The 24,345-nt window shown below is 60.4% G+C and overlaps 1 protein-coding gene across 6 annotated transcripts in view; it reads left to right on the top strand.

Moving 5' to 3' along the window:
• Nucleotides 1-1,177: 1,177 nt before the first annotated feature.
• The window catches only part of ADGRB2 (adhesion G protein-coupled receptor B2), a 36,001-nt gene continuing 12,833 nt past the window's right edge, over nt 1,178-24,345 (top strand). For 2 of the 6 annotated variants that reach the window (XM_036025684.1, XM_028513736.2), the window contains exons 1-12: nt 1,178-1,633; nt 8,236-9,046; nt 19,583-19,666; nt 19,922-20,086; nt 21,226-21,390; nt 21,977-22,141; nt 22,222-22,389; nt 22,464-22,565; nt 22,721-22,827; nt 23,629-23,823; nt 24,007-24,075; nt 24,155-24,263. In XM_036025684.1, the coding sequence (XP_035881577.1) occupies nt 8,251-9,046; nt 19,583-19,666; nt 19,922-20,086; nt 21,226-21,390; nt 21,977-22,141; nt 22,222-22,389; nt 22,464-22,565; nt 22,721-22,827; nt 23,629-23,823; nt 24,007-24,075; nt 24,155-24,263 (2,125 nt within the window). In that variant the 5' untranslated portion in view covers nt 1,178-1,633; nt 8,236-8,250. Of the gene's footprint in view, nt 1,634-8,235; nt 9,047-19,582; nt 19,667-19,921; nt 20,087-21,225; nt 21,391-21,976; nt 22,142-22,221; nt 22,390-22,463; nt 22,566-22,720; nt 22,828-23,628; nt 23,824-24,006; nt 24,076-24,154; nt 24,264-24,345 lie in introns of those variants that run through there. The other 4 variants (XM_036025687.1, XM_036025686.1, XM_036025685.1 and 1 more) reach the window with 3 other exon arrangements.

Genomic DNA, 24,345 nt, shown 5'->3' with positions numbered 1-24,345 from the left:
GCTTCAGTGGAGAACTGGGGTCGGGGTTGGGTGGGTCAGGGACTTCCTTCCTCCCCTGTCTGGCCCTTCCCTGGCCAGAGAACCTTCAGAAAGCAGGGTTCCGGAAACCATCTCACCCTCCAGTGAGGGTGCCCCCCTGCTGGCCTGTCCTCTGACCAGGGCCATCTGATTAACCTACTTGTCTTTGGCCAAAGTGGTGTGTCCCTGGTCTGCCCATCTTCCTGGTGGCAACATGCCCAGGCCACAAACCACCCAACCAGGGCCCGGAGCCATGGGCGTCTCCCTGGGCACTGCCTTCACCATGTGGTCTCTGGCCCAACCCCAGTGTCCCTGGGCACCATGCCAGGATGGGGAGGGGGTGGGTCTGCTGCTTCTACACAAGCAGATGCAATACGGGGGCGCCCCTGGCACAGGGAAAGGCACTTGTGGGATTAGACAGGCACTCAGGAACACATGTAACACACTGCACACGTGCAGCATCCCCGTGCCTAGGGACATGCAACATTGCAGAGTTTACACCAGAGTCTGCACCAAGCATACTACACTGCAGTGTACACATGTGGCTCCTACATACAAGTGATTCACAGCACTCAGCACATATGTGGCACTTGTAAGCTCGCACACAAATGGCACCCCTATCTACAGGAACGAGCAACATGCATTCAGGACCTGAGCACGTGTGAACATACTGTGCATGTGTGTAGCAGTTGCATGCATAGAGCCAGTCAACATTGCAGTGCACACATGAGGCACTTGTATGCATAAGCATAAGCAAAGTTCACCGCACAAAAGTAGCACCTGCATGCACAGGGATATGCAATTTGCAATGTGCATGGGGGAAGGGGAGTGGGCAGATGCTTCAGTCCCCAGGGCCCCTGAGACCCTGGCTGAATGAGATGCCTCGCGCCTAGGGTGTCGTTGGAGGAGCGTCGTGGATCGCCTCATTCTGCGGTCCCGGAGGCCGCGGGCTGGGAGGGGGCTTACCCGGGGCTTCTCCCGCGCCGGCGCCTGGGGCCCAGGGCGGGGAGGGGAGGGCGCGCTTGGCTCGGCTGGCGCTGCTCCCCCTTTAACAGGAGGCTGCGCGCGTCGCCCCCGCCCCCCCGCCCCTTCTCCGGCAGCTCCTCTCGCCGAGCCCGGCGCGCGCCCCCTCTCGGGCCCGGCCCGCGCAGGCGCCGCGTCCAGCCTCGGCCGTCACTCGGCTCCGCGCGCGCTGCGGTCAGCGGCCCGAGCGGCCCGAGGAATCCGGTTCGGCAACGAAGGAGGCGGTGGCAGCGACAGCGGCGGCGACGCTTAGAGACCGAGGAGGATGCGGCGCGGGCTCCTGGAGTCCGGGGCTGCGGCCGCCGCCCACGAATAGGAGGCGGTGCGAGACGCGGACGGTGATCCGGGCGGGGGAGCGGGGTGGGGGGCGGCGGCAGGAGCCCGCGCCTGGCCCGGCGCCCGCCCGCCCCGCGCTGCTCCGCGGCGCCTTTTCTGCACCCGCCGCTCTGTGGATCGGGAGCCTCGGCCCTCCGCGTGGCTGCTACGAGCTACCCCGCGCTCGGCCAGGCCCCCTCCTTAGGGATGGCAAACTTGCGCCCTTTGGTCGCCTCCGCCAGCGCCGGCCCCCGCTCCTGCTGCTGACGGCGCCCAGGTGAGTGCTCGGCCCCAGACCCTGATCCGGCCCCGAACCAAGCCCTCTCCGCGCGGTCCGGAGTTTCCGCACCAGCCCGCACTCGGGTGCTCCCCTGTCTATCTCTGCTGAATTCTCCCCTGCCCGAACTGACTTCGTTCGGCGCCTACCCACTCTCATGTCTTTGGGAACTTGCAAGCCTGGGGCCGAGGTCCTCTTTATCTCTGGTGAGTCCCTTTTCTGTCCCCTCCCCTTACCCATCTTTGCTAAAGCGCCCCCACGAGTCCTGCCCACTCCTGATCCAACCCTTACCCCCATCGCAGTCTCCAGTCTCTCCCTATTTTAGCTGGGATCCGGGCAGCGCGCCCCCCACCTTCGTTAGAACCTCTCTCCAACCTACAGCTCGATCGTGTCGCTCCCTTTAATCCCTCCTCCTCGTCTGGATGCCGGGACCCTGTTCCTCTCCACCACTTCATCTCTGCCCGTAGTTACTGCCTTTCCCAGCGCGGGTATCCCGACCACGCTTCCCCTCTTATTTCTGCCCGACTTGCCCCCTCCCCCATATCTGTCCGGAGTCTCGCTATCTCTCGCCAATCTCTCCTGCAAGTCCCCTCCCCCTCAGCCTGGATTTGGAGCCGTGTCCCTCACGTCTGCTCGGAGCCCCCTCTTCTCCAGCCGGGATCTCCACTGGTCCTGCATCCCTGGCTCCCATGTCCATCTTTTGCCAGAGTCTATCTGCCCACCCTCATCCCTCTCCTCCCACCCCAGGGCATAGAGCCAGGCACGGAACGCGCCCTCCCGCAGCCCTGGGGGCTGGCATGATAGGCGGGGGAGGGAGTTGTAGGGTGTGGAGTTGGCGGCCACTTGGGAGGTCGGCTGGGTCCGAGGGAAGTCCTCCGCGCCACGGCCGGTGCCGAGCGGGCGGAGGGTCTAGTGCCGCCAGGGGGGAGGGGCTCCCGGGCCGGGAGATGCTGCCTACCTCCCCGCCTTGCCAGCTGCCGGCCGGGCCCCTGGGTGTCCTCTGGCGCCCCCTGCCCGCCCGCCCTGGACCCGCTGCCCCTTTTTCTTCAGCGGACAGCCCCAGGTTTCCGCAGCCCGAGTAGCATTGGTGGCTGCGGGACTAGCGCTGGGAAGTCCCTGCGGAGGGGAGGTTGGTGGGCGAAGCCGGGTGCCCTCTTGCGCTAGCCCTGCCAGCCCTGCCGGAACAGCACTGGTCGTCAGGCCATACACTTTGGGGGTGGGGGGTGGGGGGGCGCATCCTAGCAGCAGTTCCGGAGCCCTTTGATCCGTCAGGCACAGACCAGCAGGCACAGACCACTAGATTTGAGATGGTCTGGTTGGGCTTGTCTGGGCTCGGGCAGGTGTCTCTAGGGAGCTTCTGTCTGTCTACCCCAGAGCACCCCATGAGGTGGGAGGTGGGGGCGGAGGTGGGCTCTGCCTGGCTTGGGCGTGGAGTAGGCAGTGGGGGAATCCACCTGGCCCTGGAACCGAGCAGGCACCTGGGGAGTGTCCACCATGCTGCCACCGTGGTGGCGAGAGGGTCAGTGCGGACTCAGTGCAGGGTATGCCTGGTGGTGGTGGAGGCATGGGAGAAGGCCTTCCCTGGACCAGATTGGCAGAGATTTCCCCCTCTTCTCTTCTGCTTTTCCGCCCTCTCCCCACCCCCCCATTCTTTAGAAAGGAATAGATGTAGGTAAGCACCCAAGTGACGTCCTAGCTTGTCTCGGCACCCTCTCCTCCCTTCCAACCCCTGGGAGTGGAGCTGAGTAAGTAGTTGTTAGGTACTCAGCTTCTAGTCAGATGACCTGGGTTCAAAAGGCGTGTGACTTGGGCGAGCTACATCACCTTTCTGAGTCTCAGGCGGTCCTCTGTGAAATGGGTCAATGGTAACTGCCTCATAGTTGCTGGAAGAATGACATTAGATTGTATAGAGTGTGTGGCACCTAATAATGCTCAACAATAGTAGGTGTGTTGGGTTGTTTTGCTTCAAGGCCAAGGTCAGGCCTCTCTCTACTGCACCTAAGTCCAGAAGAGAAATGCAGAACAGGTTCTAGTGGTTTCACTACAACTCCCAGGATCACAAAGCCAGAAAATACCTCACCCCATGTAGTGGGGAGAGGGAGCCCGTGACTGCTGGTCCCCCCGCCCCCATCCTTTAGCGTCCCACTGCACCACCGTGGGGTCAGCTCTGCTCAGGGTCCCTGAGGCCCTTGTTCAGGTGCAGAGGCTGGCAGGTGAGACAAGTACAGAGAAGAAACCCAAGCCCAGGCCCTCCAAGGTAGGCCACCTGTTAGGGAGGGCCCACGTGGGAAATCGGTCACAGAGGAGCACGCAGGGCACGGACATCTGCACCTCCCCCACTCAGGAGATCAGATGCCATCAGGAACTTTCCCGGGGAGTTAGTGCTCCAGATCAGAGTGAGGGGAGGGCCTGGCCTCAGGGCCCCAAGGGTCTGAAGAAGCCTGGCTTTGGCCTGAGTGAAGGGCGGGGTCAGGGGGCTCGAATCCCTGACGTTCTGTTGGGCTGGAAGTCTGTGGGCAGTGTGGCCAGGCCTGTATCTCACCTGGGAGTGGCAGCCTCCCTCTTGCCCTGGCAGCCCAGACATTGGGGAACAAAAGCTTTCCGTTCCTGTAGCAACGGCGGGCTCCAGCTGCTGCAAAGTTCCGGGGAGGCGGGCGGAGGGCGGCTGAGTCACCGCCCCCTCCCCCCGCCGCCCACGCGGCACCCGCCCCGGGGGGCTGGGGGCCGGGGCCGCCCCTCATTCCCCTCCTCATGGTGTGCGGGAGGCTCCCTGAGCCCCCCTCCCGGGACAGAGAGACCCTCGCGTGAAAGAGGTGGAGCGATTCTCTAGGCCAGTCTGGAGGGAGGGGCCGCCCTGGGGGGGGGGGGCGCCCCCTCCCTTTGATCCTGCCCACCAGCTCAGAGGCTGGGTGGAGGGTGTGCCCCTTCCTGGATGCCAGAGCTCCGGGAGACGAGTCCTTGAGGACCTCGCTCCCACCCCCATCCCCGCAGGTGCGTGGGCAGGAGACTCAGAGGCTCTGACCCGGGGTCTCTGCCCGCGTCTGCCTGGGTCCAGCCCGCAGCAAGCGCCAGGGAGATGGAGGGTGAGTGACGGGCCGGCAAATTGAAGCTGCCAGGTGGCTAAACCGCCGCGCCCCCTCCCCCATTTGCCACCCATCCCCTGACCGCAGCCGGGCTTCCGCTCCTTACAGCCCAGCTTCCCTGCTCCTAGCCCGCTGGGCGGATCAGGGTCGGTTCCGGGAACCCCGAGACTCAGCCCTTGGCTTGCGGTGCCCCACCCCGCCGCTCTGCTACCTCCCCTCGTCCCCCAGCAGCAGTCTTGTCTTGGCCCTTCCAGCTGCTTCAAAAGCCTCTGATTCCCTCATTGGCGCAGAAGGGAGGGAAGCCAGAGTCTGAGCAAGCCTGTGGACCTGGGAACAAGGGGGTCTGAGTGTGCTTGGGCAGGGGTGGGATTCCCAGGTTTGCTGGGCAGACGCGCGGTGAAGGTAGCCTGAGGAGACTGAGATTACTCCATCCAGCAACTCCCCCGTCTCCGCCCTGTGAGGGCCTGAGGAAGGGGGCCTTTTCATTATTCTCTCCTTAACCTCCTGACCCAGGAAGTGCTTCCTCAGGGCTGACCTTCAGGTCTCTCCTGTTTAGCTCTTGTGCATGGAGGGGTTTGTGGGCTTGTAGGTGGCAAAGCCACTCTTGTGGTTCAACCCAAAGAGCCTTCCCAGAGGCGGCAGTTGACCTCAGCAGGAAAGGGGAGTTTGTGTATTTCCGAGAAGAGGGGAAGGAAGCCGTCTCCGGGCTCGCCCCAGGGAGGCGGAATGAGAGGGTGCATGCAATCCTGAGGGCAGGAATACCTTCCACAGGGCGGGAAACTGAGGCTCCAGAGGGGTTAGTCATGGCTAATAACCTACTCAGGCTGTCTGTGAGGCAAGGATTCTTCTAGGTCCCCTCCCAGGGGAGGTTCTCCCTGATCGAGCTTGGCCTTGGGCTCCTTGCCTTATTTTGTGGGCGGGGAGTGATATAAAGAAGGGCCCCTAAAAAGTCTTCTGTCACAGCAGGAACAGCGAAGGTTATACCTACTCAGGGTGCAATTCTAGAAATTCTAGAATTGATGTGAAGGGGGTGTCTGAAGGAGACGAGGGGAGGAGGGGTTCGGGTGGGGTTAGGAGGGGCTCGGTGCTAGAGAAGCCAGGCCGCAGCACTGCGATTGTGGCCCCAGTGCTTCTCGGTGGGTCAGGGCTATGAACAGGGAGCTGCAGAGGCCCAAGAGGGCCCAGGAGCACAAAGGGACAGGAGCAGGCAGGTCAGGTCCTGCCTGACGCTTAGCTGTCCTCTGCTGAGCCTCAGAGAGCCAAACACCTGTGTGTGTTCACACCAGAGAGCACCTTTGCATCTCTGCACATGTGAACAAGCATTTGGCTCTTTACACCCTCCTACATGTGAGTGTGCGCAGCCCTGTGTGCATGTGAACTCACGTATTGGCGGTCCGCCCTCACCTATGTGCGTGTACATCTCTTCACATGCAGAACGCCTGTGTTCGCCTGTTCAAGGGTGCATCTATGCAGACGTGCTCTTCTTTGCACGCTGCAGGGCACAGGGGTGTCCAGGCTCGTGTGTGGTGTTGATGTCTGTGCGCGGAGATTCCCCACCTGCTTCAAGCGGGGGAGGCGAGGCCAGGTATAATGAGCTCCCACCTATCATCCGCTGAGCCCCAGCCATGGCCTGAATTTTGCAGCCTGCTTAAAAATAATTGGGGGCAGTGGGGGCTTGGGTGTCACTCATCATCGGCTGCTGGCTTTGCTGGTGCCACAGCAGGCTGGGCAGGCTGAACAGTTTAGGACAGGCATGCTGTGGGGTGGGGAAGACCAGGGTCTGGTTCATTTTTCAGCACTGGGGTGACAGTGGGGACATAGCCTCTCTGGCTTCTGCTGAAAAATTCCAGCCGGGTCTTCGGAGGAGGGTGGGGTGGCTCCTCCCCAGTAAGTGGGACTGCCTAGTGCTTGGCTGGAGAGGGGCGAGTGCTTCTTTGTGGCTAGGCCTTGGGCCTGGCTCAGAATTGTAGCATGTGGGATCTGGGGCAGTGAGGAGCTCCATGGGTGCTGCACAGGGAGGGGCATTCTGGGGTTCTTATTCCTGCCCCCCCCCACCTCTGGCCACTATGTAGACTCCTGAACAGCTGAGAGGATATGTGTCCCTGGGGAGCAGCTTTGTCTTGGAAAACTCTAGCCACACCTGTGCATTTTCCCACGTTTGTGATTTAGTTCCCAGAGCTGATAATGGCTGGTCCGTGGGGCCTGAAGCCTCAGGAAGGAAGCGGGCGAAGCAAGAGGCTATTGGTGGATGAGAGAGAAGCCCACGCTGGGCCGCAGGTCCTGGACTCCAGTCCCAGCTCGGCCACTCGTGTGTGATCTTGAGGAGGTTGCCTCCTCTCTCTGAGCCTCATCTTTTTCCCTCTAATGTGGAACAAGCAGGCCCTTGGGGCCCATCCAGTGCTGTAAGCTATGCTGTGGACATGGAGGAGGAGGCAGTGCGGATCGCTTCGGGGGCAGGGCTGCAAGTGGGGCTGAGCAGGCTGTGGGTAGTGGCTGTGTCCTGGCTGGTGGCCTGACTGTCTGGTATCCCTGTCACAGTTGGGCCCGGGGCCCTACTGCCCTCCCACACCTGGAGGACATTCACACCTGCCTGGAGCTCAGTTTAGGGCATCACTTTTGGGGAGGGGGGAAGGTGGAAATCAGTGAACTCTGGTTTCCACTCTTAGGAGCCTGAAGACTCATGGGATGTGTGAGGCGGCTCTGGGGAACAGCAAGGGTCAGAGGTCATGAATGGGTGGTATAGACTTTCAAGCCAAAGCCGTGGGAGCTAAGAGCAGGGAGACGGCCCGGTGGCCTCACTGGGAGTAGCAGGCCCTGAGCCAGGCCTTGGAAGGTAACCCATGGCTGGAGGGGAAGAAGGGTTCGAGAGCGATCACTGCACCCATTTTGTAGGTGCTTCTCCTGCATGCGTCCCCCAGGAAATCCACCGCGGCAGCACCCCTGACATGCGTGCTCGTGCTGCCCTCCCTCACGCATGGCTCGGGTTGTGCGCAGTCCCTGGCACTCTGGTGATAACGCCTCCCCTTTCTCTCCCACTCAGCAGAGCAAGTGAGTGAGAATGACATTGTTCTGGGAATAACCTTGAATCGCTCTGATTTATAAAAAAGCAAGTCGTTGTCAAACACCGCTGCTTTGACAATTACTGCTGGGTTACGCGTGGCACGCCCCACAGCTGATCACGACACACTGCAACTGCGAGCGCGGCTCTGGGGAGCCCAGGTGGGCTGGTGGGCTGGGGCCAGGGCTGACTGTCAGGCGGAGATGCTTGTGGTTGATAGGACTGACCAGGGGCCACAGGATAACAGTGAGAACGACGACAAATGTTTGTTTCTCAAGTGTTTGCAAGATTCCAGGTACTCTCCCAGGTGTCTTCGTCGACAGGTAAGGAAACTGAGGCTCCCTTGCCTAAGATCATACAGGTGGTGTTAAGCACGAGGCCCACTCCCTAGAGCTGGCCACAAGAGATACAGAGCCCATGCTGGCTGTGCCTGGGGCCACTGACGCTGTCTCTCTCCACAGGGCAAGGGACATAGGATGACCCCAGCCTGTCCCCTCTTACTATCTGTGATTCTGTCCCTGCGCCTGGCCGCCGCCTTCGACCCCGACCCCAGCGCCTGCTCCGCCCTGGCCTCTGGTGTGCTCTACGGGGCCTTCTCGCTGCAGGACCTCTTTCCCACCATCGCCTCGGGCTGCTCCTGGACTCTGGAGAACCCCGACCCCACCAAGTACTCCCTGTACCTGCGCTTCAACCGCCAAGAGGAGGTGTGCGCCCACTTTGCGCCCCGCCTGCTGCCCCTGGACCACTACCTGGTCAACTTCACCTGCCTGCGGCCTGGCCTGGAGGAGGCGGTGGCCCGGGTGGGGCCGGAGGCGGGGCGGCTGGAGGAGGAGGAGGCAGCAGCTGGGTTGGAGCTGTGCGGTGGCTCCGGCCCTTTCACCTTCCTGCACTTCGACAAGAACTTCGTGCAGCTGTGCCTGTCGGCTGAGCCCTCGGAGGCTCGGCGCCTACTGGCGCCCACGGCGCTGGCCTTCCGCTTCGTCGAGGTCTTGCTCATCAACAACAACAACTCCAGCCAGTTCACCTGTGGCGTGCTCTGCCGCTGGAGTGAGGAGTGTGGCCGTGCTGCCGGCAGGGCCTGTGGCTTTGCCCAGCCGGGCTGCAGCTGCCCTGGTGAGGTGGGGGCCAGCCCTGCCACTACCACACCTCCAGGTCCCCCTGCTGCCCACACCCTGTCCAATGCCCTGGTGCCCGGGGGCCCAGCCCCATCTGCTGAGGCTGATTTGCACTCAGGGAGCAGCAATGACCTGTTTACAACTGAGATGAGATATGGTGAGTCTAAGCCGGGCCTGGGTGGGTTGCCTGTGTCCAGGGGGCTGATGGTGCCTGCTGATGCCCATCTGGGCACGTTCTGGGGCCCTCCACCCGTGTCCCTTCTCTCTGTGTCCAGCCTTGTCTAGATGTTGGGGTCACCAAAATGGATTAAGGTCACACCTCCCTCTCGAAGAGTTTGCAGTCTGGGTGTATGAATGGGGCACAGATTAGACAGCACATTGTGATCAACCCAGGGAGGGGACCGCCTAATCAGGCAGTGAGGGAAGGCTTCCTGAAGGAAGTGGAACTCCAGGAGCAAGAAGCTGAAGGGCAGGTGGAAGTGAGCCAAGCCAAAGGGGTGGTGAGGGCCTTCCAGGCAGAGCGAGCCGAGTGCGCAGAGGCCCAAACTGGGAGTGGCTGTGGGAGGCCCTGGCACTGCACGTTGACAAGTTTGCCTAGAGGCTGGAGTATGCAGGGAGCAGGACTGTGTTCCTGCCACATGGGTCACTCAGTTTTGGCAGTGGCCCCAGGGTCAGGACACAAGGAGGCGCAGAAGAATGTGCCTGGGTGAAGGGGCCTGAGCTCCGAACCTGCCTTGGAGGGCTGGGCTGGCTCAGCTCCCAGCATCCACTGTCCCCCTGCTCTGGGCCCATGTCTTCTGGGACTGAGGCCGCCAGCTGCTAGAGCTTCCTGCTGACTGGGCAAAAGCTCCCTGAGCCCTTGAGTCCTGCCTGCTCCTGCTCCCACCCCAGCTCCCTCCTGCCAGCCCTCCTCCCTGCTGCTTCGAGGCCCCAAGCTCCTCAGCTGCGTGCCTGCTGAACACCACTGGCCAGGGACTGGCTGGGGGGCCTGGCAGGCAGTGGGGTGGGAGGGAGACAGATCTGGGGTCTGGTTCTCAGCCCTGGTACTAACAGAAGGTCCCCTCCCCTCCATGGGCCTCAGTTTTCCCATTTGGGGTGACAGGTGCTGGCCGGCTCTTATGAGGATGTCACGCAGGGATGGAAGTCAGAGGGGCACCTGGATGATGACTGAGAGTATTACAAGGAGGCAGAGGGTCTCGGGTGAGGCGTCAGTGATTTGGGGGAGGGGCTTCTCAGCCTCTGTGAGACATCTGGCATCATGCGCAGCCATGATGAGTGCCCAGTGGCCTCACTCTGGCCTCTGTCCTAGGCCAGGTTGGCCTCTCATCAGTTGTCGATGAAGCCGTCCCAGCGACAATGAGGCCACGGGCAGGTTACAGGCCCTGGAGGCTGGCCTGGGATTTAGTGCCTGCAGGAAGAAATTGAATTTCGCCTCTTTGTCGAATGTCTGAGGAGAGTGTCAGGCATAATTCAGGAGCTTTATGGCTCTTCCGGCCTGGCTGCCACTGCCTGTCACTCTGCGGGGCTTCCGTCCTGTTCAGCAGAGGGTGGGTTCTTCTGCTAGCTTTCCCCGTAGTCTGTCAGCCCGGCAGTCCGTAGTGGACAGAGCAGGGCGCTGCCCTCCTGGGCAGGCTCCATCTGGGCAGGCTGCCACGCGAAGCATAGAGCCAGAAGCTGCCAGCTGGGCTTGGTTGAAGCCGGAAACAGGTTGGTTGGTAGCTTGGGTGTCTTTGGGGATCAGAGAGAACTGGTTATGGGAAGGGCACCATTGTCCCTATGGTCATCCAGGACTTTGTGCCAGCCTCTGTGACTGAGGATGGGTGAGGTTAGACGGTGAATGTCCCTGGGCAGGAGGCCCGGTATCACTTCTGAGCAGGGAGCCCTGGGGGGAGTTGCAGGGGTGATGTGCCCCTGCACCTCCCAGCTATTCCCGGGCCTGACCTCTGTTCATGCCCCTTGTCCTGCTGGGCACGTTTCCAGGCTGCTCCATGGGTGTGCCTGCAGGAGGGTCCTGTGGGCAGCTGCAGGGTGTGATGGGGCATCAGCCATCATAAGTGGGCTCACATTGGGGTCCACAGCTGGGCTGGCACAGCCTCTTCCTCTGCCCTGGTAAGCAAGAGACTCTTCGTCCTCTCTGCCACCTCCTCCCTTTTGCCCAATCTCTTTGGGGCAAGACTCCGTTTGTTCCATGTGGCAGGGATTGTCTGAGGGCCAGTGGCATCGTCAGGGCCCAGGGCGCTCTGTGCCGGGTGGCAGCGCCACCTTTGCCAAGCCCTTGGCCTCGTCTCCACACTTCTCTTCGCCCTCTCTCCATTGGGCCAGCTGGACACATGTACAGACTGTAGGAGAACCGGCTGGCACACAGAGCTGCCAGATTGAGAACAAGATTGGTAGGGACGGTGGTGAACGGGAAGACCAGGACCTTCCTGGCTCCTTTGCCAGGTACTGAGGCAGGGAGCTGTGCTCACCTCCTCTAGGATACCCCAAGTCGGACCAATGGCAAGGTCAGGTGGGGCGGGGCTGGTGGGCAGTGGAAGAGCGAGCGCTGAGCCTGGGAACTGGTGGGTAGTGGCCAGCAGAGTGGCTGGGCTCGCCTCAGAGCTGAACGAGTTTGACAAGAGTGTACAGGCGCCTGTTAATTTCACGCAAACTGCCTTTGATAGATCTCTTGTTATTTTTGGTGAGTTGAGCCATAAATTTGTGCCATCTTGCTGCCGCAATCTGTTAAGTGGGGAAGAGGAAGAAAGGGAAGACGGCAGGCAGGAAGGAGCCCAGTGGAGGCCGGGTACGGAGGCCGGGGCGGGAAGGCAGGTTCTAGAGGTGGTGCCAGCTGCACAGCCCAGCTCCTGGGGGTTGCCGCTGCAGACCTGCAGTTCCTGCCCACTGACCCTCCCGTCCTGAGGGCGCATCAGCCAATGGGGATGGCTGCACAAAGTGACACCTGGGAGGAAGCATCTTTCACTCTTGCGGTCCCTCTTCCTCTTCTGCCATGCTCCTTGCTGCCCCCCCAGGGGACCTGTCCCACCCTTGCCTGGTTGCTGCTAGCCCATCCTATCATCTGGGTTCTATTCCTGAGTCATGGCCATCAGGTGAGCCTGGGGTCCCCTGAGTGTTGGGCCTGGGAGGCAAGAGCTGGTTCAAATCCCTATCCTGCCATTGCTGCTGTGTGACTTGGACAAGACGCTGCCCATTGGGACCTCAGGGCCCCTGTTTCTCTGGGCATCACTTCCCTAATACAGCTCAAAGTGACTCTTCATTGCGGCCCAAACTCCTCAGCCTGGCATTCTAGCCCCACGTACTTTCCAGCCCTCCCTCTAATTCTCCCCTACCCCTTTTCAGCCAGGGCTCCTCACCGGCCCCTGAACTTGCTTTCTAGCCTCCCTGCCTTTTCTTGGGCCGTTTCCCTCACCTGGAATGCCGTTTGTCCTTGGTTATCCAGAACTTCTGCATCCTTCTAAGCACAGCTCAAACCCTGTCTCCTCCAGGAAGCTGCCTCTCACCTGTCCAGCCTGGTCCTAGATTGCCCTTTCTCCTCTTAGCACGCAGGCCCTGCCTTTGGCCAGCCTGGGCCGGTGGCAGGAAGTGGGGCTTTACCTGCCTGTGTAGGTAGGGCTCAGACACCAGGGAGGCGGGGCCTCTCTCTGGGTGGGGCGGAGGAAGACCTAGCATGCGCAGCGTGTTTCCCGGGAGATCCTTCCAGCCCAGAGCTGTCTGCCGGAGCTCCGTGCTGTCTCACGGGACAGAGAGTGGGCCACAGGCTCCCCCAGACATCTCGGCAGGCGCTGCGCCCAGTTCATCCATCACACACACCTTCGTGTCTCTATTGGAGTGAAGTTTGTGCTAGGCCTCGGGCCACCTCAGAATGAGTGGGATCTGAGGTGGACCAGGCGCCCCCTCTGCCCTCTGGTGGGGGAGAGTGGCCACTAGTGTATAGTGGTCAAGGCCACGGGCTGAAGTCGCCCAGCCCCAGCTTCAGTGCCTGACCCCACCGCTGATGAGCTGTGTGACCGTGGGTAAGTCTCTTTGCCCCTATTTCTTACCCACAGAGTGGGGATGGGAGAGCTATTCCCAGAATAATAGTGAGGACTAAGCAAGAGGAAGTGGGTAAGTGCTTAGCACAGTGCCTGGCGCACGGTTAATCCGTAATGAATAGTTGCCTGCCGTCACAGTTTAGTTTAACAGGTGTGACGCAGTGCAGGCCTCGCTGTCCAGGGAGGAGGGCGAGTCAGGGGTCAGACCACAGAGGGGAGAAGGCAACCTAGGGAAGCCGAATCTGAGTTGGGTTTTGAGGGGTGAATAGGAATTCGCTAGCCTCTGAAATTTTCCCTCAAATCGACTTGCTTTTTAAATTCGTTTTACTGAAAAGAAATTCCGTATCATAAATGGAACACCTGTAACACTTATTTGAAATAGAAGATAACCGAGGAAAGGACCACAGTGAAAACAAAGCGACATTAGCAAATTCTAGCGCCTGTTCTCCTGTTCGTTAGAAAGAGAAACCAGCATGTGCCCAGGGAGGTGTTAACGTCTGGGAGGCCCAGGGACTTCATCTTTCATGCATTTGGAAGGATGAAAAGTTAGGTGCCGTGTAATTCATCATCCAAACTGGGACTTTTATGAGGTTATAAAGGGAGTAGGGGGTACTGTTAATTACGCCAGGGCGACAGTGCAGCCTGGACTATCCCAGGCAGATTGGCAAGTCGTCACCCTAATTAAAAGAGACTTGGAAAGGGGATAAGTTTCCCCGTCCGTGATCCGCGGTTGTTTAATGGTGCCTCTGTGAGCCACCCCCAATCATCATCGCCTCTTGCATGCTTCGGGAAACCCCGTAGGAGAAAGGGCTTCCAAGGTGGAGGGAACAGCCTACGCAAGGGCGGAGAGGTGGGGACGAGCCAGGTACAGGGAGGTACACAGAATGGCACTACTGGGTGGCGGTACTCCCCAGGGGAGGGAGATGGGGTCAGGGCTCTGACTGGCATTTGAAAACACTGGGACCTTACCCATGTGGCCACGGGCTTTAAGTAGAGCAGCAAGAAGATGGATGTTGTGAGGGAGATGGGGGAGACAGGGTGAGTCAGACTTGGTCCCTGCTCTCGAGGAGCTCCTGGCTTTGTGGGGGTGGCGACAGGGACCCAGCCAGCTTCAGTGGGAGGCTGGGCAGACAGGCCAGCAGCTTGGGGAGGAAGTCACGGAGGGGCACTGGCATCCTGGCTGGGTTTCGGGTCTCACAGCGACACACTGTTGTACTGAACTGCAGAGGTGGAGCCCGGAAGTTCCAAAAGCCACCTCCCTCTGTCCCTGCACCCCCGGGACTCTGGTGCACTATGGGGAACAAGAGGCACTGCTGGGGCCGGGGAGCCATGTGCCAAGGGGATCAGTTGGTGCCTAGGGCTCTGGGGCACCAGAGCCAGCCTCAGGGAGGAAGCAGGGAGGCTGGGGACTGTTTTGTAAATTGCACGGCTCTGTGAAAGTGATGATTATCATGATTATTTTTAACAAGTTCCCCCCAAAAGGGGCCAAGGGGGTTGGACTATGTGGAGTTTGGGGGTGGGGCGGGGTCTGCAGTCCTGCTCAAATGGCAGAGCCTGTGCCCCCTCTGCCTGCCAGTGCCAGGGGTGAGACAAGAATGGCCCCTGTGTGGTCGGGTGGAGGAGCTCTCAGGGATATCTGGCCCGTGTTTGCTGAATGCCTCTCTTGTGTGTCTGGCTGCCCTGAGCTAGGCTCTCTGTGCAAGAGGGGAGAGGCAGATTGAGACCCTCCCTCAGGGCCCATGAGAGCTGCAGCAGGAGGCAGCCTGGGGTCTAAGCCGCAGGAGAAGGGACCAGCTTACCCAAACCCCTATGCGGTCAGCCTAGGAAGGCTTCCTGGAAGGGGTGGCATTTGACATGTAGAAGATGTTGACATATTGATGTGGAAGAAGGGAATTCCAAGGGGGAGGAAACACCATCAGCAGATGCAGGTACGGGGCGGGGTGGGGGGAACATTTGTATATTCAAGGGAAAACAAGAGGGGGTGGTCTCTCCTTGGCATCGGGAGGTTCTTGTGCTCCAGGCGGTCCACATCTCTTGCTTTTGTTAATTCTCGCAATGAACCTGTGGTGGGAAGCGTCATCTTTACTTTCAGTTGAAGATTTTTAAGTTCAGAGAGGCGAGACAGCTTGCCCAAGGGCACACAGCAAGACTGTGGCAGAGTCGGGAATTGGGACCCTGAATCTGTGTTCTTCCCACTCTTTCCACGGCCCCCCGTGTGCTTGGCTGCCCGGTGGGGAGGGGAGGGGAGGATAGGGCTGGGAGGCCAGTGGGGGCCGGAGCACACCAGGCTCAGAGGTCGACTCGGTGGCGGTAGCCGTGGGGAGCCACTGAAGGCTCCTCAGCAGGGAGTGTGTCTGGGGCCAGACTCCTAGACAGTCACTTCGGAGGCCACAGAGGACAAGCAGGCTCACCTTGGGGGTGGGGGTAGGTGTGCAAAGGAACAGCTGGAAAGTGGTGTGAAAACAGGGTAATAGAGGCATGCCTGAGGGGCTTTAGTGGGGCAAGGGAGTGAGTGACTCAGGGGCCCATGGGAATGAGGGACGGCGTCTCTAAGGGGGTCCGAGTCGAGCTGCGCTTTGTCAGAGCCAGTGCAGTTTGGTGGAGTGAGCCCGGCCTCCAGAGCCAGACAGGCCTGGGTTCGAATCCCCGTCAGCCTCTCTCCAGTGTGCGGGAGCCTCGTTCCTTACTAGCAGGTGGGGGAATGTATCCTAATGAGGATGAAGCGACGTGATGTAGGGTACGTGGTGACTGGCACGTAGCAGTGGTGCAGCAAATGTCACCTTCTTCAAAACAAAACAGAACCATTCAGGGGTCGCCCCGGGGGGCCTGTCCTGGGCAGCAGGTCTCTCTGTGCTCGCGGCAGGCAGCCAGGTGGGAAAATGATAGATCGCAGGCCTGTGAGCTTCAGAGCCCCTGGTCCAGCAAGGCCTTGAGCTCACTGGGCGGGATACTCGGGAGTTCTGGGGGCGCTCACACCCCTTCCTGGACCCCTCCTTCTCCTCTTGGCTCAGCTTCCTCCCAGGTGCCCCCTGTTCTGCACCCTGGGCGACTGGGACCTGTGCATGGTAGATGATGAATAAACGTTTGTTTATTCTGACACCTTTGACCTTCTCTGTCCCCTTCCGCCTTCAGGGAGAGCTGGCTTGTACGTGTGGGGAAGTAAATTGCCTGCCACCCCTCCGAGGGAGGGTGGCAGGGGTGGAGGGGAGCGCAGTCAGTGCGGGCCCCAGCCATGTGGCCTTGGGCTTGTTCCTTCCTCTGTCTGGCCCAGCCCAGGAGGCTAGGAGAGGGACTCAAGTTGCACCTAGGACATGCTCCTATTTTCAGTTAGGGTGGATTCCAGCAGCCACCAACATCACCTCTGGTTATGTTGTGGGGCTGGCCTGCGGCAGCTGGCAGGTGGCAGGTAAAAGACTGGAGCCCTCAGGAAGCAGCATGAGTTCACGACAGGCAGGTCAGCCTGGCCGGTCACGTGTTCCTGCTTGGCAGTTTTCCTGGATGCCAGGCTGGTGGGGAGCTTGTTAAGAACATGGCGATGGTCAAGACACCAAAACAAGAGCTAGATAAGGGGACTCCTGGCTGGGTTTGCAACAGGTCGAAGGCATCTCCAGAATGTTTATTCATAAATGGGTGGAGGGCTGCTGGGCAGAGCTGATACTGAAGATTATAAATGACTGTTTCCAGTGACCTGCCCCCCACCCCCGCGAGGTGGGGGTGGGGAGAGAAAACTGGGAGGAGTCTGTTTGCTGATACTGCCCTGGGCCGGATTCTGTGAGATTCTGTGTGGACGGTCACTGCAGTCGGGAGAGGTGGCTCACAGGCAGCCTTTCTTCAAAGGCTCATGGGTGGGGGGAAGTTCGGACCGTCAGAAGGTGGAATCATCTGTGATGAGAGAGCGCAGAGAAGAGGGGGCAGCCAGTTCCACCTGGGGAGTGGGGATAAGGAAGACTTCTCAGACGAGAGGTCATTTGAGGTGGGTTTTGAGGGTCGAATAGGAGTTTTTCAGGCAAAGAGGGTGGGGAACAAGCAGGTGGAAGTTTGAGAGGAGATGATGATCCTACTTTGGACCTGCTGAGTTTGAGGGTCCCCCATCGGGAGACCTGTTCAGGAGGCAGGAGACTAGACAGGAGTCGGGGTGGGGGGCTCAGGGGATAATGACTCGGCACAGCCATGCAGAGGGGTTCGTTAAGCCCGGAGAAGGATGCGGGGTGTGCCGTGGGAGTGCCCGAAGCAGCAGGAAGATAGACCAGGAGGGAGACTGGGACGGAGGGGCCAGGGAGGCAGGAAGTCAGGGAAGGGAGTGTTTCAAGGTGGGGAGAGGCACCAGGGTCCAGTGCGCCGAGGGCTCCAGTGGGATGAGGCCGCCACGGTATCTGCAGGGCAGAGCAGCCAGGAGGGCGGTGAGGACTTTGTTGAGAACGGTTTCTGTGCAAAGATGTGGTCAGAGGCTAGACTGCAGTGGATTACCAGGCGAGGTGACATTTGAGCAAGGACGTGAGTGGCAGGTGAGAAACTGGAGTGCCAGCTGTGAACCACTCATGGATGGCAAGGGAAGCCAGAGGGCAGTAGCAGGAGGGAGAAGGAGGGTCATTGAAGGGTTCTCCCCGGAATGGAGGAGGCCCGGACACGTTCGTGGGCTTCAATGAGGAGAAAATGCTGATGGGATGGTGATGGGAGAGCAGGTAATGGATGGAGCCCCCTGAGAAGGCAGGAGGGGTGGGGTGCAGGCCCAGGCTGAGGGGCTGGCCTTTGTGAGGAGATCCGTTGGAGGGGTGGGATAAGACTGGGAGGAGGCTCGTATGTCATAGCTTCTGCTTTCTCTGTAACAGAGCTGGTTGCTGAGGGGCCAGGTGGAGATGGGCTGGAGGAGAGAGGTCAAGGTCTGGTGCAGCTGGCAAGCTGGGGCACGAGAGAGCCGAGAGGGGCTGCTGAGCTGCCTGGACACCCAGCGGATGTGCAGCCCTGAATCTGTCGCGGTGCCAATTGGCACAGCTGTGGGTTTCTTTAGCAGCCTGGGGGTGGTCATGGAGAAGGTGGCTTGTCACGGGCTCTGGGGCAGGCTGAAGGGTGGCCCGTGAGGGTGCAGAAGGGGTGGAGGTTGGGAGGGGAGGGGAGATGGCCACCTTGAGCCAGACAGTTCCTGCTCCTGAACATCTGCCACAGGCCAGGCAGCGTGCTAGGGGCTTCGAGGCCCACTGTCAGGGAGCGTTCGAGTGTTGTTTCAGGGGTAAACATAGCAGCAGAGAGGCAGCGACATTCGCCCAAGGTCACACAGCTGGTCAGTGTCCACGCTCCAGCTGGGACCCAGGGTTGCCTGACTCCAGAGATGTCCCAGAGGCCCAGGTTTTGGAGGTGGTGGAGAAGTGATGAGGATAATGTAGAGCGGGCCTTAAGGCTGGTGGCTGGAGTGGCAGGAGGGGCTGCAGCATGGAGACCAGAGCTGGGCTGAGTGGCAGCTGGAGGCCCCCTGCACAGCAGGTTCCCTCAGAGCTTTTTCTCTGATTCAGAGCCTGGGCCTCGCAGCAGGGGCCAGGAAGAGTGTAGCCCTCTTGGGTTCTTTCAAACACAGAGTGCCTGTTGTGTGCTGATGTGGCTTTTAGAAATAGGAGAGGGCCTGGGGGTTGGGGAGAGGAGTACCTTCCAGTCTGGGGATAGCATGGGCTGAGCCTGGTCCCTAAATGCTGTTCCAGTCCCACCTGCCCAGCATCCTCTATGTGGGCTGGGTCTCTCCCCTCTGCATCCTCTGCATTCTTGTCCGCCTCCAATCCTACTACCCAGCCTGGGGGTCGGGCCTGGATGAGCTCATATCTGAGCAGCAGCAGGGCCTGGCTTTGGAGAATGGGAGCTCCCAGCCCCTTCTCCAGCACTGGTGGTGCTTCCAAGGCCTGGACCAGACACATAAATCAGGGCAGCCCAGGGCCCTGTGAGGCTGGGCCTGAGGCAGCGTCAGCCTCCTGGAGGACTGCCACTCTCCTGGGCAAAGGGGCAGTGGGAAGAAGGGTCTGTTGGGTGTGGACCCTCTAAGCCCTTGGGTCTCAGGAACAGCCTTCTGACCTGTGCCTCCAGGTCACAGTCTGGTGCCGCTTGGGGAGCCAGTTCTAGGCCCAAGACCCAGCCCCTGGCTTGGCATGAATCATGTCCTAGAGGCAGGCTGGGCGGGGCCTGCAGGGGGCACGTCACAGCTGCCCAGCCTGGGTGTTTGTCAGCCCTAGGAATGAGCCCTCTGAAGGGAGAGAACTCGCCGAGCCGTGTGATCTCAGCCAACTCACTTTCCCTCTCTAGTCCCCTTCACATAGAGGTGGGGTCCCTGCTTCCCAGGGGAGGATTAAAGGAGATGGTGTGGACAGCACTTGGCACAGAAGTCTGCCACAGCTCACGAATGTCCTCGGCCACTCCTCCCCAGTCTCCACTGGTGTGCCCAAGGCGAGAGGAGGAGAAGATAGCTGTGGGGTTGTGAGCGAGTCCTATGTGGCCTTCTGTGCCTCAGTTTCCTTCTCTGTGAAATGGTGGTGGGGCAGGGGGCAGGACTCGATGCGCCCTCGGCATTGTCTGCAGTTGGTTCTAGACCCTCAGGCTGAGGTCCAGCAGGGCCACCTCCTCTGCCACTCCGGCAGGACAGAGCTGACCTTGGCTAAGTGCCTGCTGCCACCTCCGTGTTCCAGGTGAGGAGCCGGAAGAGGAACCAAAGGTGAAAACCCAGTGGCCAAGGTCTGCAGATGAGCCTGGGGTATACCTGGCACAGACAGGTAACTCGGGCCTGCCTCCCTCCTTCTGTGGCGGGAGCCCGACTGTGTGGCGTCTGGTGGCATGTGTGCTTAGCGTGTGCCCGTCTGTGTCTGCGTCCTGGAGCTCAGTCGCATCACTCTGCTCTGTGAGGCCTGTGAGCAGGGCTGGGTTGCCTCCTGAAGGGCCTGTCACTTGGGGGTCAGGGTAGGAGGATCCCCACGAAACCGAGTGCTTGCAAGGTGCCCCCTGCCGCCGACACTGTCCCTCTCTTGTAGGTGACCCGGCGGCTGAGGAGTGGTCCCCGTGGAGCGTGTGTTCCCTGACGTGTGGGCAGGGTCTGCAGGTGCGGACCCGCTCCTGCGTGTCCTCCCCCTATGGGACCCTGTGCAGTGGGCCCCTGCGGGAGACCCGGCCCTGCAACAATTCAGCCACTTGCCCAGGTATGCCCGTCCTCCCCGACTGGTCTGCCTGCCAGGTTGCGTCCTGCCTGGGACTTGGGCAAGTTAATCCGCCAGAGATGGTCGTCCTCTGTCGTTCAGCAAACTCGACTGCCCCCCATACTACTGTGCCCAGCCCCAGCCAGGGCCCTGGGACACAGATGTCTTGGGCCTGGTAGTCAGGCTCATATTTTTACCCTTCTTGCCCTCCGTGTTCCCTGTGCTCGGGCTACACCAGCACCCCTTGCATTTTCCCACCCCCTGCATTTCCTCATTCTAGTCCTACCCCCCGACCCCCTACACCTGGGCTATCAAAATTCAGCCTGACCTTCAGGATCTAAGACAATGATGCTTTTTAAAAAATGAAACCTCCCCTGACCAATCCCCAGCCTCCTTTGACTCGCCATCCCATTCCCCAGGAAGCCTCCCGTGGACCCTGAGGCCTTCCTCAGTGCAGCATGGAGTGGAGAATGTGCATGTGCTTGCCTGGGACCCGGGTCTGATGGGGGGCAGCTTTTGCCAGCCGTGCTCCTCATGCCCTGAGGGAGTGCAGTGGTGCCTGGGGCTGGCTAGCTCCTGGCTGTGGAATTAAAGTAGGGCTACCTGGGAAGAGGCCTTGGCAGCGGGGGGCGTGGCGGGAGCTTGCGCAGGGCCAGGGCAAAGCTGTGTTCCGGAGTGTGAGCTCTGTGTCAGTGTCCATGTAGAGGTTCTTGTCCACTGTGTGTCCGTGCACTTGGGGGCAGAGGGGCACCCCTCTTGCTCCAGGCCTGCTGTGTTGGCTTCCTGCTCTGCGTCTGGGGGTGGGGAGGGGTGGGGAGGGGTGGGGAGGGGTGGGGAGGGAAAAGGTCGGGTAGGGTGGGGGTAGATCTTGAGTTCTTTCCTGGGCTTTTCTGTGCTCCGGGGAGAGGAGGGCCGGTGGCTCCCCTTCTGGGTTGACTCTAGTCTCCCTGTCCGGGTGTCCTGTGTGAGTTTGTACTGTGAACCCGTGTTATCCACGTCCCCCCAAAGGGTGGAGTTCTGGGGCCCAGGACCGAGCCAATGAGGAGTGGTCGCAGAACTGCCGGAGCTCCTGATTGGCGGGTGGATGGGCAGTGGGCGGGGCCAAGGTGCGGCCCAGCCACAGGCCACGTGCTTCCTTGCAGTGCACGGCGTGTGGGAGGAGTGGGGCTCCTGGAGCCTGTGCTCCCGCAGCTGCGGGCGGGGGTCTCGGAGCCGGATGCGGACCTGCGTGCCCCCCCAGCACGGCGGCAAGGCCTGCGAGGGTCCCGAGCTGCAGACTAAGCTCTGCAGTATGGCTGCTTGCCCGGGTCAGTAGCGCCCGTGGGCTTCCAGGCGGGCGCTGCCCAGCCGGGTGGGGGTCGGGAGACTTAGAGGAGACCGTCAGGTCCAGTGCCCTGCCCCTGGGGGCCCCTAAACTTTGACCAAGCATGGGGAGACTGTCAGTGTGGGAGGTGACCTGGCCCAGCGGAGTTGGAATTGCCACATTGTGACCCGATCCAGTGGGGGCTGCTCGCCAGTGCCCCTTTCCCTAAGCCCTGGGCTACCCTTTCTGTTCACAGCACTTTGGTGCTCATGGCCAGCCAGGTTGTGAGGGCACACACATCTAGGCATAAGTGTAGACCAAGATTAACCAGAAGGTGACCCATTTCCCTAGCCAAAAGAGAACGTGTGCCTCCATGCTGAGTGGAGAGGTGCCCTGTGTTTCTGGAGCTGGTGACAAGCAGGCAGGACCCAGCCCAGGCACCACCTGCTCACTCCAGCCCCCCTCCTCTCCATCAATCCCTCTCTAGCGGGCCTGGCCTGGCTCAAGTCTCAATGCTTAGCAGGCTCTGCCCCTGCCAGTTCCCACACCCCTTGCTCAACAGCCACCCCCGCTTGTGTCTCCCCATGCAGTGGAAGGCCAGTGGCTAGAGTGGGGTCCCTGGGGCCCATGCTCCACCTCCTGTGCCAATGGGACCCAGCAGCGCAGCCGGAAGTGCAGTGTGGCGGGTCCAGCCTGGGCCACATGTGTGGGTGCCCTCACTGACACCCGAGAGTGCGGCAACCTTGAGTGCCCGGGTGAGTGCTTGCAAGGGTGGCAGGTGACCGTCCTGGCCCTGGGGGTACCTGGGGTCACTCATGCCCACCCTCTCCTGTAGCCCCAGATGGCAAGTGGGGACCGTGGAACTCATGGAGCCTGTGCTCCAAGACGTGTGACACAGGCTGGCAGCGTCGCTTCCGCATGTGCCAGGCTACGGGCACACAGGGCCACCCCTGTGAGGGCACCGGGGAGGAGGTGAAGCCCTGCAGTGAGAAGAGGTGTCCAGGTATTGCTCAAAGGCCCCTGGGGGTGAGGGGACAAGCACATGGGCCTGGCTGAGCCCCTTCGTTGTACCTACAGCTTTCCACGAGATGTGCAGGGATGAGTACGTGATGTTGATGACGTGGAAGAAGGCGGCGGCTGGCGAGATCATCTACAACAAGTGTCCTCCCAACGCCTCAGGTGAGGGGCAGGACTCTCTCCCCAGGCCCCCACCCCTGTCACTCTCGCTGTTCCCTTCTTGGTTTCTAGCCTCTTCGATCCCCCAGCCCGAGGTGTGCAATGAAGTGGGTGAGAGCTCAGCCCCCACACCCAACCCCCTGTCCTGTCCCCTGCAGGGTCTGCCAGCCGCCGCTGTCTCCTCAGTGCCCAGGGCGTGGCGTACTGGGGGCTGCCCAGCTTCGCCCGCTGCATCTCCCACGAGTACCGCTACCTGTATCTGTCAGTGAGTGTGCCCTGCGGGGGCTGGGGCAACACAAGGTCCGCTCCAGGCGCCGGTAGGGGGTGAAGGGAGCTTGATTCTCACTCGTGCCCGTGTGCCTTGGTGTATACGTGCGTGCCCACTCCTGCCTGGCTGTGTCTCTCTGTCTCCTTGTCTGGCAAACTCCTAATCATACCGCAAGGCCTGACTTTGAAGGGCATTTCCTTATCTGTAGTACCTACCTCTGTATTCCTATGGCCCCCTGAGCTTTTCGGTCATTAAGTATAACGAGTGCTCTTCAAAATATCTGTGTCCTGCCTGTCTGACTGGGTGCTCCCGGGTGCCCAGAGACAAAGTTGAATTAATTTTTGTGTCCCTCTCGCCCAGCTTAGAATGTTATGCGCGAATGTGGCCTGTGTGTACTTGTTTGTCTGACTGTAATTGGCATTAGTTGTGTGTTTGCCTTTGGAGCTTGTGTTTGAGAGACAGAGAATATGAAAATGGGTGAGTTACACTCCAGAGTGCACATGGCCCTTGCAGGACAGGCGAGTGCCCCGTCCCTGCACCGTGCTTACCATCTTTGTACGTGCATCTGAGCACCTTCCTTCTCCAGCTATTTCTGTTTCAGGTTTTTAAAAATATCTTTAGAGTTTCTCTCTATGGGTCTCTTTCTTGAACTCTGTCTCCCCATGAGTCCCTTTGAGCATCTCTGCCTTTCCCCCTCTTTCTCCCGACGCCAGCAGTGGGTGGACTGGAGTGGGGTGGGCCAGGGGCTGGTGCCAGCTCCTGACACTGTGATGACAGCAGCCTCCTTGTTGACGGCAGCTCCGGGAGCACCTGGCCAAGGGGCAGCGCATGCTGGCGGGCGAGGGCATGTCACAAGTGGTGCGCAGTCTGCAGGAGCTGCTGGCCCGGCGCACCTACTACAGCGGAGACCTGCTCTTCTCTGTGGACATTCTGAGGAACGTCACTGACACCTTCAAGAGGGCCACCTATGTGCCCTCAGCTGATGATGTGCAGGTACTTCCCTGCCCTGCTGAGGGGAGGGAGGGCTGAGGGTGCAGCAGCTCTAGACTAAATGGGGTGGGGGGCGGCGTCTGGGTCCCTGTGGCAGAGTCTGCCGGGGGTGGCAAGTGTGGCTGAGTTGGGGAAGCTCTCGTCCCTGGGGCTGAGACTTCCTGATAGTCAGCGCTCTCTCCCCAGCGCTTCTTCCAGGTGGTGAGCTTCATGGTGGACGCAGAAAACAAGGACAAGTGGGATGATGCTCAGCAGGTGAGGGGCTAGGCTTCTAGGTTTCCTCCCCCATGACCCGCCTCCATATTGGACTCCTAAACACATCCTTTGTCCCCAGGTGTCCCCTGGCTCTGTGCACCTGCTCCGGGTTGTGGAAGACTTCATTCACCTGGTGGGCGATGCCCTCAAGGCCTTTCAGAGCTCTTTGATTGTCACGGACAACTTGGGTACAGGAGGCTGACGGGGGTGGGGGGGGTGGAGCAGCATGTGGAGCCCAGGCCCTCACTGGGGAGGGATGCTTTCCGAGGC

Source organism: Phyllostomus discolor, chromosome 5 (assembly GCF_004126475.2).
Source record: "Phyllostomus discolor isolate MPI-MPIP mPhyDis1 chromosome 5, mPhyDis1.pri.v3, whole genome shotgun sequence".
NCBI lineage: Eukaryota > Metazoa > Chordata > Mammalia > Chiroptera > Phyllostomidae > Phyllostomus > Phyllostomus discolor.
Note: the sequence above shows the minus strand (reverse complement) of the source record. Positions and strands in the feature narration are given on the sequence as shown.